General features: G+C 36.6%; 1 protein-coding gene across 7 annotated transcripts in view; it reads right to left on the reverse strand.

Annotated features, from left to right (window-relative positions):
- LOC108381871 (uncharacterized) overlaps positions 1-17,936 on the reverse strand; it is a 283,017-nt gene that overhangs the window by 69,520 nt on the left and 195,561 nt on the right. For all 7 annotated transcript variants that reach the window (XM_017638310.1, XM_017638302.1, XM_017638264.1 and 4 more), the window contains 2 exons: positions 6,999-7,231; positions 5,541-5,684 (listed from right to left, as the gene is read on the reverse strand). In XM_017638310.1, coding sequence (XP_017493799.1) covers positions 5,541-5,684; positions 6,999-7,231 — 377 coding nt within the window. The remainder of the gene's footprint in view (positions 1-5,540; positions 5,685-6,998; positions 7,232-17,936) is intronic.

Here is a 17,936-nt window from a genome sequence, read left to right on the forward strand (position 1 = left end):
TAATAGAGATTTATGATATTTATCAGGAAAGGATTACCACATTTCATGCAGGTGTACTTGAGTGTGTACGCGTAAGTAAATACAAGTATGTGTGTGTTAGTTTGTATGACTGGCTACATTGTTTTTTGATTTTTATTGATTTCATAAATATGAAAATGGTACTATAACTTTAATCCAATGTTCTTATGAACCAGAATAAGAAGAGATAGACCCGTTAAAAGTACAGCAAAATTCTCAGAGCATCGAGTACAGTCGATTTAGACATGTTTGTCTGTCTGTCCGTCTGTGTGAACTCAAACAAGCCCCTCAGTTTTCGAGATATCCAACTGAAATTTGGTAAGCTGGTGCCTTTTACATATAGCTCCCATACAACTGATTGTTCAGATATGCGGTTTTTTGTTACAACTCCTCAATTGATTATCAATTTTTCCGTGAAGACTACCAAGATCGGGCCACTATGAACTATAGGTCCCCTACAACTGATTGTTCAGATATAAAGTTTTACTTTAAAACTTCTTCATTTAGGCAACTAAAACTGAGAAATTTCGTGAGCTATTTACTAATAAATCATAGAAGGTCTACTGATAAAATAATCCAGTTCGGTGCTCTATAAGTTATTTCTCAAATACAACTGATTTTTCGGATATAAGTTTTTGCGATATCTATCAAAATTTTTCTTCCTAAATATTTGCTTATCACAAATAAAAAGTGCTTAAAAATACGACAGCGAGTTGGAGATAAATTTTCTGATGTTCATGAAGGGTATGAAGTCTTTGGCATAGCCGAAGACAGCGCTGTCCTTACTTATTTTATTTACGTTTTTAGCTTTTTACTTATATCCACTTACGCTGTTATTGCTTTCAGTTCTTCTTTTTTATGAAGATTTCGTTTTTTTATGATGATTACTTTCCTCTCTTATTATTCTTTTGAAGATGTTTTTATTATGCTCATAATAATACATATGTATGTATATGGCCTTTTGATTTAATACTTTTTAACCGACTTCCAAAAAAGGAGGAGGTTATCAGTTCGTCGGAATATTTTTTTTTTTTTTTTTTTTTATGTATGTTACCGCATAACTTTGGACCACGTCAACCGATTTCGATAATTCTTTTGCATCGGAAAGGTAGTGTCTCAGAGGTGGTCCCATACTAATCTGGTTAAGATCCGATCAGCGGATCATGAGATATATATATATATATATATTTTATATGGGAGTTGAAGTCGGTTTTTTTTTTTCTAAAAAATACTAGTTAACAATATGTATTAACTTTTGCTTTGCTTCGAAACTTTTTTTTTTTAATTTTTTTTGTTTTAATTGGCCTTTTATTTTGTCTCCTCATTTTTTACCAAAATAATCCATTTAAATTTGAAATTAATATACAAATTTTAAGTAGGAAATTAAATATCTGACTACTATGCATTACATCGATCAACCTACTAACAAACAATATGTATATTAATAGTTCATTTCACCAGCAATTTAAATGGAAAATGATTTTTTTATTTTCTGTCAATTTTCATATAAAAGTCCAAAAATTAAAATCATTTTTCACTCAAACGGCTTTCATGAAATTGACTGTACGAATCAATTCTTTAATCAGGCGAAAATTGAAAGCATGCGTGCCAAAAACAAGTTAAGTTAGGAATTTTGATGAAATATGCACTCCTTGACCAAAGAGGTTTATGGTCGTGACAATGTAGAGTTTCTACCCAATGCAAATTGAGATAAATCTAACAGCTAGACCATTGGTGGAATGTCGAAATTTTCTGAAAAAAACCCAGAGATTTCAAACATAAGGTATTGAACGAATTTCGAGCTCGCTGATACTGGCCAGTCTTGTAGACCTCCTAAGTTAGCGATTGTGGTGTGGTATGCCAAATAAATACGAGTATGGTTTTTATTTATCCATCGTAAGTAGTTTGATATTTTTGTAAAAGGTAGGCTTTAATACAAATTAAAAAAATACAAAAAATCTATTATTTTAATTTTTGCCTGTTAAAATTACCGTTTTTTTGCAAATTTATATGAAAATGGCCTTGGAAAATGAATTGATCTAGAAAAATGGTATACAGATCCGTAATCTATGAGGCAAAATTAAGTTTAGGTGTCTCGGCGTTTTTTTTTTTGTGTCATTTAGAGTTTCACCGTGTTATTCATTTGTTTATCCTTAACAGTTTGAGCGATCTTACTTTGTATGACAGAAAATGTCCAACACCATCATAAAAAAAAAATTGCCAAAAATTTACGGTAAGTCCTAACAACTTCAATCTTGCACAAATTGAATGGACGGCAAAACTGCATACTTAAAATATTTCTAAGAAATCTAACTGAAAAGCTTCGAAATTCTGCGAAGCTTTGTTGATTTTTTTCTTTTGCACCAAGTTTGAAGCTTGTATGATTTTTCAATTAAAATCTTCGACAAGTGAACCAAATTGGAGCAGTTGATTAGCCGACAATATGTCCCTTAGTAGTAGTAGTTTAGTAAACCAACAACATAGATCTGTGGAGCTAATCTGATACAAAAAGTTCATATACGATATACTTACAAATTTTTATCAAACAAGGAATACATATATAACATAGTCAGAAGGCTTTTTTGTCACCAGAAAGAACGAAACAGTTTCGAAATTCTCCCTCGTCAATTTTGAGACTAAAACTATTCTGAAAAGCTCTCTGAAAGTAAAAGCCTCAGACTGAAATAGCCTTACTAGCTTTCCTTTTGTAGGAGTTATTCGAGACAATATCAATCTTGTCACTGCAGACCATTTTTTAACTGATTGTAAAGTGTATACCCTCTCCCTTACTAATATTTCTTCTTTGCATATATGCCCTCTTTGTTCTAGTATTTTTATGAAAAATAAGCTTGACCAAATTCAACAGGATAGTGAATTCCAATGCCGGTTCATGTCTGTATGTACGCTCATATGTCCACTAGCAACAACAGTGAATAGTAAATACAAAAAAAAAAACAAAAAATATTATCATACTCGTATTTAATTAATAAAATGCCCAATCGGTCAGGATTAATTAATGAACATCATTAAAGCTCAACAGTGAATATTGTTCAAACATTTAATTAAATTTAACACCTGTAAAATTATTGCATAATAATATACATAAATACAATGCTTAATATATACACATGCTCAAGTATACATATATTTTTTGTTTTTTTTTTATCTGAACAAGGAAGTGTAAAAATAAATGTTTATTGATTTGCTGCTCTTTCACAGTGATGCCATTGTTTTTATATGCAAGTAAACAACATAAAAAAGAAGAACAGTTCAAATTTAATTGGTGTATGCCAGTCAAATCCGAGGTGGTAATCTAGGTATACGAAACCATTTCTTAACCCATTATGCGCCTGTCTTATGTATGAAGGCGGAAGGGGAATTTACGCACTCGAAAGCATGGGTTTATAGACCTGGAAGCCTTTGTTGGACTGTCATGGAGTTTTGTAATCAGGAGTTCTAAAACAATCCATAGCGTTAGACGCCATGCCAATAAAAAAAGCCATTGGATTTATTACTACCGCTGGAAATTAGAGTATTGAAGCATAAGTGCATAAGTGCATATGACCTTAATTTCACATTGCCCTGGTATATCGCTTCTCAATAGTACTGGCAACTAAGTACAGTGACTCAAACAAATGACCACGTGTTGATTTTCTTCAAATATTCGTAATGTTTTTAGAGACAATTTTTTTTTTTGTTATTTTTATATAAAAATATCGTCTAAGCTTTAACGAAACCCATGTAAATCACGGTTTCAAACTTTATACAAAATTTAGGAGAATTCAACAAGCTTTCAGCAAAATTTCAACTTTTTATTCTGAATTTTTAGAAGATTTTTGGGTATGCAGCTTTATAGCCCATACAATTTTAGTCAAATGAAGCCCACAAATTACAAACGGCAAAAAAATCGCGTTGATTTTTGAGAATTCCGTCACCAAAAAAAAAAAATTCCCTAAAGCACTTTACTGTCTTTCGAAAGACTAATTGGAAGATCTGCTAACGGGGAAGTCCTAGCGTTATGCTGTTCGCCTTTTAGCAACAAGATTTTTTTGAATTAAATTAAATTTAAAAATATGTATATTTTTCTTTTTAAAACAATAAATACTTATAAATAAAAGAAAAATTTAATTTAAAAAAATTTAAGTAAATGAAATTTATATTTTTTTCGTTTTAAAACAATAAAATTTAAAAATTTAATTAGAAAAGAAAAAATTAAATGAAAAACTAGAAGCTAAAAATTAAAAAAATTAAAAAGGACTTTTTTTAGTTTTAAAGCAAAATCTTAAAAGTAAAAGAAAATTAATTTAAGAAAGACAAAATATAAAATAAAAAATAAACAAATGAGATCCTAAAAATTAAATGAAATAAAAACATTACTTTTAAAACAAACAAAAATATATTAATTAGAGGAAAATGAAATTGACGAAAGAAAAACAAAAATTAAATTCAAAACAAGAAAAAAATTTATGAAATAATTTTCTTAAAATTAAATGAAATTAAAAAATACATTTTTTTTTTTAATGAAATCTAAAAATGTAAGGAAAAGTAAATTTAAAAAAAGAAAAAATAACTCAAATAAGTTTCTAAAAATTAAATTAAATTGATGAGGAGATGTGTCAAATTAGCAGCTATAACTTCGACCTTTGTAAATTAAATTTGTTTTTTCCACAACATTTTTCATATAAAACAGCCTCAAGCTCAATATATTTTCCAAAATCTAGAAATTATAAAAAAAAATAAACTAAAGAAAGAAAAGTAATAATAATTTATAAATTAAAAAAAATAAAATAAGTGCACAAAAATTATATAAAATAAAAATATTCTTAATTTTTAAGCAAATGTAAAAATAAAAGAAAATTAAATAAAGAAAGTACAAAATTTTTATAAAAAAAGAAAGAGTCCACTGGCAGAGAACTCAAACTCAGATGACTCCAATGGCACTCCTGTGCTTTCCTCACACTTTCTCTCTGCTTTCCCTCAACTCAATATAGCTTTTCACCACGAATGGTGAGAGCCTTTTTCTAAAACTTTTCTGCTAGAATAACGAAGAGTCTTTCGAACTACATATCTTATCATATGCCATTCGTTTGTCTTACGAAAGATTTTTTACTACTTTAGCCAGAATTTCCCTGTAACTCTGTTTTCACTGATAGATTGACATGCAATTTTCCTCTGACCACACAGTTGCCTAATACTCACATTATTTCATGGTTACTTCACTTAACGCAGGAATTAAGCCTCAACCTGCATACAAACAGTACTAGGCAAGCTCTAGAGAGGAAACAGCATTTGCCAGTGCTTTAAGTTCGGATTTTCGGTACCTCTTTTGGACGTAGACGATGTATTTTTTATTTCTTTTGCTTCTTATATCAAAATATGAATTTTCATAAAAAGTGAACGTAGCACTCTGAGCTAGCAGTATTGTATTGTACATATATGTTTTTTCTATTTGATTTTTTTTTTTCTCAATTTCTCAAAGTAGCAAAATATTAACACAAATACGAGTAATCGCTTGCACGTACCTGATCAGTAAAGTTATCTGTGTGGAAGAGCACTTTGACATAGTTGGTCTCACTGATGAAAGTTTGTGGCTGCTCCGCCTCACCGCAAAACATGCCAGGCTCACGGCGATTCGAAACATCCGTTTTCGCATTGCCATCGACAATCTGTAAAGGAAAAGTGAAATAAAATATATTTTAAGTATCAAATATGAAAACGAAAAGCAAAAATAAAAAATAGCTCGGAGCAAAATTCGCAGCAAAGCACAAAACTTTAGGTGAAAAGGATGACATGAAATACCAATTTTGAAATAATTTACGTGCTGCTCAGCTGGCGTGCTGTGGCGAAAAAAGAAAGCTTTAGTTACTTTTGTGGATATGCACAACTTTTGAGGCTTTACAACTTGCTTACTTTGACGTATGCGCATACATATTTTCAGTTTTATTTATTTTCAATTATCTCATCACACTTTTGCTTTTGACTGAGGATTTGATTTACTTCGTACAGGAAAACTTATCAGTATTGAGTTGTTTTTTTTTGTATTCATTTTTTTGGCGCTTTTTGTCTTTCGCTTTGAAGCACTCGCGCTTCATAGTGCAATATTGGGAATACAGAAAGGTAGCCGTTTGTGGGTGATATCCAAAGCCTTAGCGGGAATGTGAATGCTGCTGTAGCGCACCATTGCCCGCTGGATGCCATAAAGCATATGTTTTTATTTTCAGTTTCCGCGAACCCTGTCTATTGCCATTTCAGACTCATATGTCATCATTTACTCTTTCGAAAACATAATAAAAAACACATACGACACTCTGCACCAAACCCGCAACACAAAGTCGAGTGCAGTAAAGCAACCGCCGCAAAAACAAAATGCTTCGAAAAAGTGCCTTAGCCTACCAGCAGGCGCCAGGCCTTGCTGTGCGCCATATGTGCCTATAGAGTGCCATTCAGCGACAACCAGCTGCGTTGCTGCACTCCCACCGAGTTGAGTAACTCATAAATTACTGTTTTGTCCGGACAGACAAGGGGTCCAGTGCGTCGCTGCACCCTTGTCCGTTGCCATAAATCAGATTTCCCCATACAACACAAGCGCCTCGCCTCAAGTGCGCACTTCCAAGCATGTGTGTGTGTGTGTGCGCGCGTGCATATGAAGCGTTTGAAATTATTGCATGCCTTCAGGAGCACCAACGGCAAAACAAAAGCAATGAAAAGAGTGAAAAAAACACGATTGAATGTCTTATTTGCGCACTGCATGCAATATGTTGGCGCTCGTGCGCGCAAAGCCTTTACAAAAAATAAAAAATAAAAAAAATAAATTGAAACCCTGTTTACTTGTGCGAAAATATTTGCAAAGGTATTTTTCCTATTGGCCCTACACGCAAAAGTATGCTATAAATTGTGTTGAGTGCTTGGCCCAAGTGTTTGCTGCGCTGTTGTGTCTGCTTCCGCTCGCTCAGTGCTTATACTACTTTCTGTGCACTCACCTGCAAATGGCCGCCCTCGCAGTGTGTTGCATTCAACAGCGTGCCAACTTTAAATTTTTTAAAACGTAACCGCAACACAAAGTCGCGCGGTGCACCCTTCAGCGTACGGAACCGGTACCAGCAGGTCAACGGCCGGCCCACATTTATGTTATTCACCTCCGGCGAGCTGACATCCTCGAAGATGTCCACTGTTTTGTTGCACTGATCCTTGGTGAGGTCCGCTGCACCGCTGCCTGCAATGAGTTGGAAAATGTGAAGAAGAGAAAAACAAAAAGTTGAGCAGGTGTAGGCAAGTGGAAGTTAAAAGTGTGTAGCTAAACATACATAAGTACAGGTGGAAGTGTGAAATAGTCATACATGAGAGGTTGACATATATTTCGGAGTTTAAAAATATTTAGATTTGCATTTATTTAGTTAGTTAGTTGGCTGTAAAAATACCATCGCAAGCGTTAAAATTCTTGAAGTAGAGATACCAAATTTTTCTACATTCATTAGACTTCAAAAAATATGTACATATGTATATAGTTTTTCTTGTCTAAAAGCGTGAATGGATTGGATATGTGTTTTGGCTTAGAATAGATAAGTTAGGTTAGGATAGGTGATGCTCGCTGACCAATAGAGGTATCACATAGACGAATATAACGTCCATAGCGTTGCCAGATGCGTTTACGACCTATGAATCAATGCTTTCACGCAATGTTAAAGAACACTGCCCTTCATTTAGCGAGCAGTTCTTGTGATGCTTTGATTTTCCCCAATTGGAATTGGTATATTCGTTGTAAGTGAGGCGTCTGAGAGGTTGTCAGCTCTCATTACCTTCCACACCATTGTGTCTTGGGACTCAATATAGGTGGACGGTTTTAGCTACAGCGAGCCATCTTGTAGCATCCTTACGGTCCGCCACGGTGATCGAATTTGTGTCATATGAAAGTGAAGCGCTAATGTCGACCTAATTTAATGTAGTATCTCTGTCGCTTCCCTTATTGCGAAGACCTCGGCTTGATAGAAACTTCAATGATCTGGTAGCCTAAGGGACCTATGAATTACTGGTTCTGTGCAAAATACTGCAGCCCCTACTCCTTTCCTCCATTTTAGGACCGTCTTTGTAGACGTGCGTTGCGTTTCCTTTCCACTCCACGCTCTTACGCCAGCCGTCAACTTCTATCATAACTTCTAGAAACCTTTCGAAACTCAGACGCGGGAACACGTAGTCTATTCGCCTGGTTCAGGATGACACTATTGTGACCATACGTTCTGAATAAAAGCTGTCCTGCGGCATAAAGCCCCGCGGCACTTGTTAACGCTATGTTCTTGGCTACCAAGTCCGCTGGTGGCATGTGTAAGATTTCGTGGGTGCCGCCATCGGTGTTGTCCTCAAGGCATAGGTATAGGTAAATTGATAAAAAAAAAACTAAGCACCTTGTGATGCAAAAAACTGAACGACACTTCGGCCTAAACCTTGATTTCACTACTTTGGCCTCTGCTGCTTACACAGCCGCTGGGCCTTCGACGAAAGTATGGGCTTTTTAGTAGAAAACTGTCTACCTTGTTTGTAGCATAAACCTTATTATGGAAGGCGCTATAGTGGTTTGTCAGAAGAAACTACTTAATGATCTGAGGTGCTCCGAGTAAGGACCATCGCCGACTACGATCTATATGAAGCTGGTAAACCTACATCATATTTTTCTCTGTTCGAAGACCATATATTTAGTTATTTTTGTATGAGAATCCTAAACCGGCGTAAAATAGTCAAGATTTCTTCTTATTCAACTTGGATTCCATTGAGCAGGTCTCTTTGTATCTCCCCTGGTGATCAAAGAAACCGGGTGTTTCGCAGTTGTACTGCTTTAAGATTTTTAATCGCCGTGCCGCAGCTCAAAATAATGAAATAGCTATATATTATTCGGCGCTATCTTATTCTTGCTTGCTAAATCTAACTGGCATAGGCGCAGCGGGGTCTTCATTCGCCGCGGAAAAGCTGAATTAGCTACTGATGTCGATCTGCGTGGCCCCTTCACTTCGGGTAACCGATCGCAATAATTCTCTGATAATGAAAATGATCCACTCAGCTCCTTTTTTTGTATCAGGTCTTCGCTATGTTGCATACTTTTTGGCACGAAGCTTTCTATGAGATTTAAGCGTTGTACTAACCGCATTTACTTGCCGTCCACCTTTTATTAAAATGCAATTTAAATATCTGAAACCTAAACTGCTTAATGTCAGTTGCGATAACGAGTATTTAAAAGTTTGCACAAATTATTATAAAAATGCAAGAAATTACAAAAATCTGTAGTGAGCGGCTTTCAAAGTTGCGCATTCTTCCCTAAATTTATTTTTATTTTTGTTGCTTTACAATACAACTTTTGGTTATTAAAACCTAACCTACTTGTCAGCCAACAATCAACAGTCAGCTGAAAAATTCCTTGCATACTTTTGTGCACATTGTACGCCTTTCTTGTTTGTCATTTTTTTTATTATTATTATTAAAGGCGAAGCAGCGAACATTGTTGTTGGAGGGGGCCACAAAAATTGCTGTTGGCTCCAAATGTCCAACTCATTTTGCCATATTATTACTCAAGCTTTCTGGCACAGCGTTTTCGTTTTTGTACATATTTGTGTTTTTGTGCGTTTTTTTTTTCCTGCAAATTCTATGAGCTCCATTTATTGTGGCGTTGCCAACCAGCTCATCATGATTTTTCACTTTGTCGAAAAGTGAGCGTTCGCTTTTCAGTGTTCGCTATAAAGCAAAGTGTAGAAAAAATATTGAAAATAGTAATCGCTCCTTCTTCATCGTCTACAGCATTTTAGATATTTATTTTCATTCGAAAAAAAAAATTAAAGAAAAAATTGTCTTCACTTTTCTCCCACTTCTCGTGCTAGTCACTGGCATTCCAGGCACTCAGCGTACGAGACTGCTATTTTACTTCAACTTCTCATTCTTCGTTTTCGACTCTCCTGTTCCACTCCTGCGTTGATGGACTTCATTATTGTCCTTAATTTATTTTACGGATTTTACAAATGAACAAAAGACCATTGTGCTGAATTTGTAATTCACGTTGGCGTCTTTTGTGTGACGATGAACACAAAACCGCGCGTCGCATTTACAAAACCACTACTAAGCTTCCACCACTCCCATTTTTTTTGCAATTCTACTTCAAAACTTGAGTTGGTACGTTCAGTTCTGGCTGCTCGAAATTGCACAAAGCTTCAACACAATTGTTGCTAGGAATGAAAAAAAACGTGCATAGTAGCTAGGCAGCCGCCAGATATTATGTCCGCCGCCATTTTCAATTTTTCTCTCGAACACTTCAAATAATACAAAGTCGCGTGTACTTCAAAATTTACAACGGCGAGTGAGTGATTATTTTTTTCCGCTTTGCTTCGCATTGTATGGAATTAAATTGAAAATGAAATTGCAAAGGTGGGGGAGAATTTTATTCGTAGCAGGTATCAAAATGCAAAGCAATCAGCTTTTGGAATTATACTGAGTGTGGGGAAACCTAGCGGAAAAAAGCTAAAAAATGCGAGTATTTGTTGCTAAAATACGGATTTTAAATTTCTTTGAGACATCTATGTTGAGTGGCTTTTAAAACACTTTTTTTGCCGAATTACTTTCCAACTTTTATATATAATTAAATAATTAAAATAATTAAAATAAATAAAAAAATTAAATAGTAATTAAAAAAAAAAACAATTAACAAACAGTGCTTTTTTCGGCTATGTATGTGTATGTATATCCAAAACCAAGAAGTTGTAATCATTTCTGTTAACAGCTTTAACGGAAGGCAATGCCGAGCATTGCAGCACTTCTTGTAAGAAATCTTCCCATAAAAAATGATCTGTCTTTCGGAGGTGTCATGAAATTGCAGATCATTCATTCATTCATTTGTATGACCCGTCGAAGATAGTAATGCACAGAATCGAGGAACCAAGTCCGTAGAACAAGGTCCTTTAGAGCACCGAAAAACAGTTCCGGAAGAACCGACACTCGATTTCAAAAGAACCGAAAAAAAGTCCCCCAAGAACCGAAACTCGATTCCAAAAGAACCGAAAAATGGTTCTGGAAGAACCGGAAAATTATCTGAGAGTAACAGAAAAAATAAGTAAAACGAACTGAGAAACCATTCCAAAACAACCGAAAATGGTTCCTACAGAACCGAAAGTCGGCCACGCAGCGCTCATTGCATTATGGGCCAAAAATTTATTGTTTTGACATAACGTCTAAAACAAATAAAGATATCAGGCCGGAATTCGGTTGAGGTATGTACTGTAATGTACTTCTGTGTTGACCTACCAAATTTTAATCGGTTCAAGAGACTATATCATATAGCCACCATATACCTCATCTGACAGACTTACATCAACAACTTCATTGTTTTTGATGCTATCGACTTGAAAACCAATTCTTAAGAAATTTTGATGACAATTTTGTTGAAGTTTTGTATAAGTTTTGAAAGCTAGATTTATATGGTTTCGGGTTAAAAATTTATTAAAAAAATTACAAACAAACTTTAGCTGGAAAAACATTGTAAATATTAAAAACAAAATACCATTCATCCAGTTTTGACCGCCAGTGTATGTGCGCCTTGTCATTCATACATCGTTTCCTTGGAACAGAAATGGCGAGTATTCGAAAAGCTAATCTACGGTAAATTTGACTGCAAGAAACTCGCAAACTTCTTCGACTGTAGTGTTCTCCAGGCAACTCGGCACCATAATTTTAATATATAAGACTGCGATTAAACTCTTTCAGTCGACGAAGAGAACTGTGGAAGGAAAAAGTCTGGAGAACATCTTGAAGGATCGTTGACGGGCGCTTAGATACGCGGAAACGATACCATACAGGTATCGATATTTTTACTTGGAAGTAATATCGAAAGAAAGTATCGATACCTAAAAAATATCGGATCTTTAGTATCGATACCTATTACTTTCTATTTTTACTATTTTTCTGCTAGTTTTTTCAACGCGAAGAATAAAACCCTGTTCACATGACGTGTTAAGCAGCTATGATGTGAACGGGGTCTAATAGAGTTACGCATTGAGTTTCATATCGTATTGAAACGTCTGTACTAAGCATTCACCAGTTTACTCTTCCAATCGAACAATTGGGCTGCATTATATCGACTTTGGTGAAGCAATTGGAGCACATATTCTTTGCATTATATCGACTTTGTCGCCTTCTTGCGGTTTTTGCTGGCAATCAAGCAGCCATGAAGAACAATGCGCTTAAGAATAACAGTGGAAGAAAAATTATCGAAGCCAAATTCCAAAAGAGCTTGGTATCGAACGAAAAGTATCGAGTATGTACTTGTATTTACCCGTATGGTTTCATCCCTACTCTTAGGGTTCAAAACTCAGGGGCTGGGGAAAAACTAAAATGGTTCATAACAGTAAGTGGGCGGGATAGATTAGTGTTCATATAACACTTTAAAACTCTCCTCACATCAATTTTAGTACATAACCAAAAAAGTTGACAGCCAAAAAATGTCACTATGTATCTCCCCACTTGTTCATCCTAAAACTTAAATCTATCTTTCTGCTTGGAATGAGTTCTCGAATCCTCATATACCCCTTAAAATCCCATCAATTTCAAATTTTATAATCAACATTTATAGTTATGTCATAGCACTCAAACAGCTTCAGCTGCGTGGAAGTGTATACTCAAAATCCCTTCCGCGTTTTGCTTTTCAATTTCAAATTCTTTAAAAACAAGCAGCGACAGAATGAAAATTCACAAAGTAGCGCATCCAGCAGGAATACCAAAGCGGATTTTAAATACACAAATATTTTCAAAGCATATCAGTGGCAATGCTGAGTGCAAGGACACTCAGCGGACCGCAAAGCAGCGCAGAGCAACAAGAGCACACAAAAATGCTAGTAGAAAAAAAAAACAACAACTACGAATAGTGCGATGGGCTTAATGCAACCAAAAGAAGCGACCCATAGCGACCGTTGTGCGCTTCAGTGACCACGACGAACAAAAGTGATAAGGTAAATCGTCCGCGCGACATTGAAATACAAGCCACAAAAACGGCTACAAACCGATACATAAGTACATACATATTTACTATGAGCCAGCGCACGAGCAGCGGAAAGAGAATAAAGCAAAGCACGGCGCGATGGAGTTTTGCATTGCAATGGAATAGAGCAAATCTCGGGGTCACTGCCGCCGCTGTGCGTTATGCTGTTAATGCCTGTATAAACCAGTGTTTTAGCTGATATTTGCATTGCAGACAGACTGCTGTATACGTCTGTTTGGTTGGGTGTTGGTTACGTGCGCTCTACGCCATGTCGCGGCGAAATCCTAAATGGATTCCAACTAACTTTGGGGAGATTTTGCGTATTATCGCACGCGAGCGAGTTCTTTTGGCGTTTGAATTATTGAGTTGAGTTGGGAAGTTGGGAAGTTGTGCGTTGTTGGTTGTTGGTTATGTTGATAGGCGTGCACTCCTACAGACTAATAGCTAGTATGTGCGATAAAGCAACAAAGCGACCAATGGGACGATGAAAGCCAGTAGTAGGCATATCCTGAACAAGCGTTCAAACAGGTATCTTCCTTTTTCAGCTCACTCATCGCAAATATAAGTAAATTAAAAATTTATTAATGCGCACGAACGTGTTTTCCTTTTAATATTTGTGCACAGTGGTATTTTCTACGCGCTTGTCTACAGCTCAGTTTGGTGTTTAATATGTACAACGTCCAGATACTTCGCATGAGAGGATTTGTGAGAGTAGTTCCATTGAGATTATGGGGGTCCTAATTGTGCTCCTTTCTTAGTGAAAAGCACAGATTTCGTTTTGAGCTGATTGACAGTAAACCTTTTTTTGCAATGCCCATGGGTGTATCCTCAACTGAGAAACCAATCGCTAAGCGAGGCAGACCCGATTAAACTTAATTTTTCGAGAGTGTTCGAGACTTCTTTCTTTGCGGGATTTGCCGTGACTTGTTGACCTGTTGAAGCAGCTTGAGGGACCATGAAATGCCCCTTTGATGTTAAGAAAATTCTTTATGGAGGCTTACTTTTTTTTCAAAACTATCCCGAAGTATACTTATTGGGGAAAAATCCGCCAATAAATGGCCCGCTCTATAAGCTTGCTAAAATTACGGCAGTGTAATAGAGTTCTACAAAAATCTCGTATATATTTAATGTGAATGATGTAGGACAGTTTATCCAAAAGGATGGAATGGAAAAACCAAAAACAATCTTTCCTACGACTCTGGCAATATTGCTCTGTCTACTTAAGACCTAAGACCTAGACACAGGATTTAGAGGAATGGGAAATGTAGGTGAAGGTGGAAATTCATTGCTCCTCTGCAAACTTACCAGACTCTTTTATGAATCTTAGCAGTTTGAGGAAAGACGAGTGTATCTCGTCCATTCTCAATACATCCGACCCAAAAACGTTTACACTAAGTTTGGCGAAGGCCGGACAATGACAGATAAAATGTTCTGTACTATCCTAATCCTCCAAACAGGATATACACAGTGGATCGTCGATGATGCCTATGGTAACCATTTATCACCCACATAGATTGTGCCCCGTTATCAGTCCTATCAGGGCTCGTAGATCACTCCATCTTTATCTGAGAAGCAATTTTGCTACCACTCTACAGGCGTTCTCAGGAAACACTTGGTTATTTTGCAGCTGTCAACACCACAACAAAGTCTTTTATGAGTTTTTTCTATGAGATCCTTGATATACCCGTGGGTTCCCGCTATGCTTGGGCCCAAAATTGGTTCCGGTGTAAATGGACGCCCCAGAGAACCGCCGCTCGCCAATTCATCGGCCAGTTTGCTGCCTTGATCACGGCAGCGTCCCACCCACACCCACACAACCTAATTCCACTTTTCAACGGTGTTCAGCTTCAGTTTGTATTCCTGGACCATCTTTGAAGAGGTGCGAGCACTTCAGACCCTGGGTTATGTCCGCTCCACGTTCTCCAATTATTCAGTCTGTCACTTTCAGTATTGAAAAGGCTTCTATTTGAAAGAAAGTTGCCATTGCGTCCAAAGAAGTAAAGCATCAGAAGTTACCGTCCAAATGCCAAGCAGCTCCAGTACCATTTTCAGTCTTTGAGCCGCCGGTATAGAGTGTTCACCGAACATCTCAAGAGAGTGTCTGTATCTCTACGTTGCTCCATTGTAGGAAATCTAACGACGTACTTTCTTCCGAAGGATACTCCAACTGCTCTGAAAAACCATTTGAACAACTCCCCGTGCTCGGAACTCCGATCGTCGTGTCACAATCCAAAAGGGTTCAGTTAACACATAAGTTGCATTGCCTTCTCCACATGCTCCTTTGTACCACCCTACTGCAGCAGAGTACGTGGTGATTGGTGTGACTAAAACTAGGTATATCCAGAACATCATAGCCGGTCTCAGACCACAGGTCTTACTTCGAAATTAAACCCGCTCTAGTAGCCCTCCCCCACGTTTTTGGTTGTGACTGAACGATAGGCTGCTGCTGATCCTTTCAAAGGACAGATCAAAGATGAGATCTTCCGTGGGAAGTATAACACCTGTTTTCGGCGATTTTAATGATTTGAAGGTGTATGATCTATATCTATACATATAATAAAATTTTAACAGGTCGATATCTGTACATTATAGATACCAAAGAAAAATTATTATGGGGGAGTATTTATTAGAGCAACAGAAGCCATACAAAAATTTTTTAGAATTTTTGTCTGTCTGTCTGTCTGTATGTTTGTACGCGCATCACTCGAAAACTAATATATGAAATTGAATGCAGTTTTCACCGACGTATTTCCAGGGGTCTAACTTAAGATATGAAAAGAAAATAAATAGAGAGTTGCCACCTAAATATTGCAATATGGCCGTCAAAAGAAAGAGGTTTAAGAAGGCTTACAGCCCAAAGTATTTTTGTGGAGGTTGCCACATATTTGAAAACTTTAATTTAATTTAATTTATAAGATAAATTAAATATTGTAATGTGACTATCAAACTGCAGAGGTTTAGGAGAGTTTACAACCAAATATATTTTTGAGCAGGCTTGCCACTTATTTGAAAAATTTTATTCAATTAAATTAATAAAATAAATGAAATAATACAATACGGGTACCAAGAAAACACAAAAATACTTTTAAGGCGCAGTGGTGCATGCCCTGTATTTGCTAGTTTATAAAAAAAATCTAATATTTTTTTCAAATTTTGCATATACCACCAGTACATATGCACAACTACGGGTATAACTACATGACCTTGTGGGGTATTTAATTCCATGAAGGTAAATATAAACGAAGTTCCTATGCTACCGCATTCAAATCGCATACCTCTTAATCTATTGTTTTTAGTATTTACCTTCATGGTCTGTCTGCGCACAGCAGCCTTGCTCTCGAATGCATGAATGCCCTTTTTTCATAAGTAGAGATAGCAGAAATGAAATGAAGAGAAAAACAAGCAATCCTACACATCTCCAGTGGCAAGCACTACTACTGCTGTGACATTATCCCACCAAACATAATCCTCTACCGCGCTGCCTTCACAGCACTTCTCCCCCTTCCCTGCCTGCGACTTAAGGGAATTTAATTGTGAAAAGGCTCTAAAGTAGAATTCGTGCATTGTTTTCGAGGTAAATTTTTTGGGGGGATATTTTAATTTTGTTGTTGAATCAGTGTCGCCACCAACAACTACCAGCAACCAACAACCAACAAAAGCAGCCATGATACCGCAGCTTTGCCACCACCGATAAGTACTGAACAGCACCAGCAGCAGCGGCTTCTCCACTCTACGAGCCCTATACTCGCGCATTCAATTCACACTGACACTCAGTGGCATGTGGCATGTTGTTGCATATATGTATTTAAGTGTACGTGTTTGTGCGGGGCTAAAATGAATTTACTTACATAGTTTTATTTTAATTCCATTTTTGGTTTGTAGGATTTGTTAGTGAATTTGTTGTTGGTCTCTAAGCGCGCGCTCACGCTCATGTACGCTTAGTTTGGCATTAAAAAATTTCGCAATGTGCGATTGTGTAGCGAATTAAAACTGTTCACACAAATGCGCACATGTACTTAGCTATATACGTTTATACATATATATACAAATATATGTATGTATTTATGCGCATAGGAATATGGTGATAAATGCAAGAGTAAAAAGTCCCAGAGAAATCTAAAAATTCAAATTGAGTTGGCACATTCCGAATGCTTTTCAATAGCCACAGCACTTGACAGCATCGTCTCGTAGAGAAGCGCGCCGCGGCATTGCAGCTCGGCTACACACAAAAGCCCACCACAACAGCAGCTTAAGTGGCAGATAATGCCACAGTACTAGTGGTAAATATTTTGCTATTTCTATTCCTTTTTTGTGGTATTTCGCTATTTCTATTATTTTGACTATAATTGTTTTTGTTGTTTTTGCTTTTATGCTATTGCTACTTTTCGTGTTGTTGCAAGTGTTAAGCCGGCATAGAAATGTTGTAGATATGCACAGAAGTAGCATCAGCGACGGAGCTTGAATGTAGCATAGCTAAAGGCGCTTTGAAGGTAATTGATGCAATTTATTTGGCGGTAACGAGTTGGAGCGCAAACAACAAAAAAGAGCAGAAAAATATCTTTTAATAAAATTCAAGCCATTTACTTTGAGAAATATACGGATTTATTTAATACGCAAATTGGATTATATATAGCGCACAGAAAATGGTAGTAGGTTGGGTTTGCAATGAAATGAATTAATTTTAACCGCATTTGCGTGTTAAACCATAGCCACCACGATACTCCCGAGAGGCGGTACCCAAGAATAGACCGGAGTAGTGCTCACTTGCTCGAGTCTCCCTGACTTTCATTTGCCAGACTTGATCGATTTGTTCACACTTCATCTTCCTTTTTTCCTGTGTTGCTCCCTAACCAGAGACAACTTCACCTCACACCGCCTTCATTCATCCATGTGTTGCTCCCTCACCAGCGATAAC

This window comes from Rhagoletis zephyria, unplaced genomic scaffold, assembly GCF_001687245.7.
Source record: "Rhagoletis zephyria isolate East Lansing unplaced genomic scaffold, Rhagoletis_zephyria_1.1 Rzeph_scaffold_00142, whole genome shotgun sequence".
NCBI classification, from domain to species: domain Eukaryota; kingdom Metazoa; phylum Arthropoda; class Insecta; order Diptera; family Tephritidae; genus Rhagoletis; species Rhagoletis zephyria.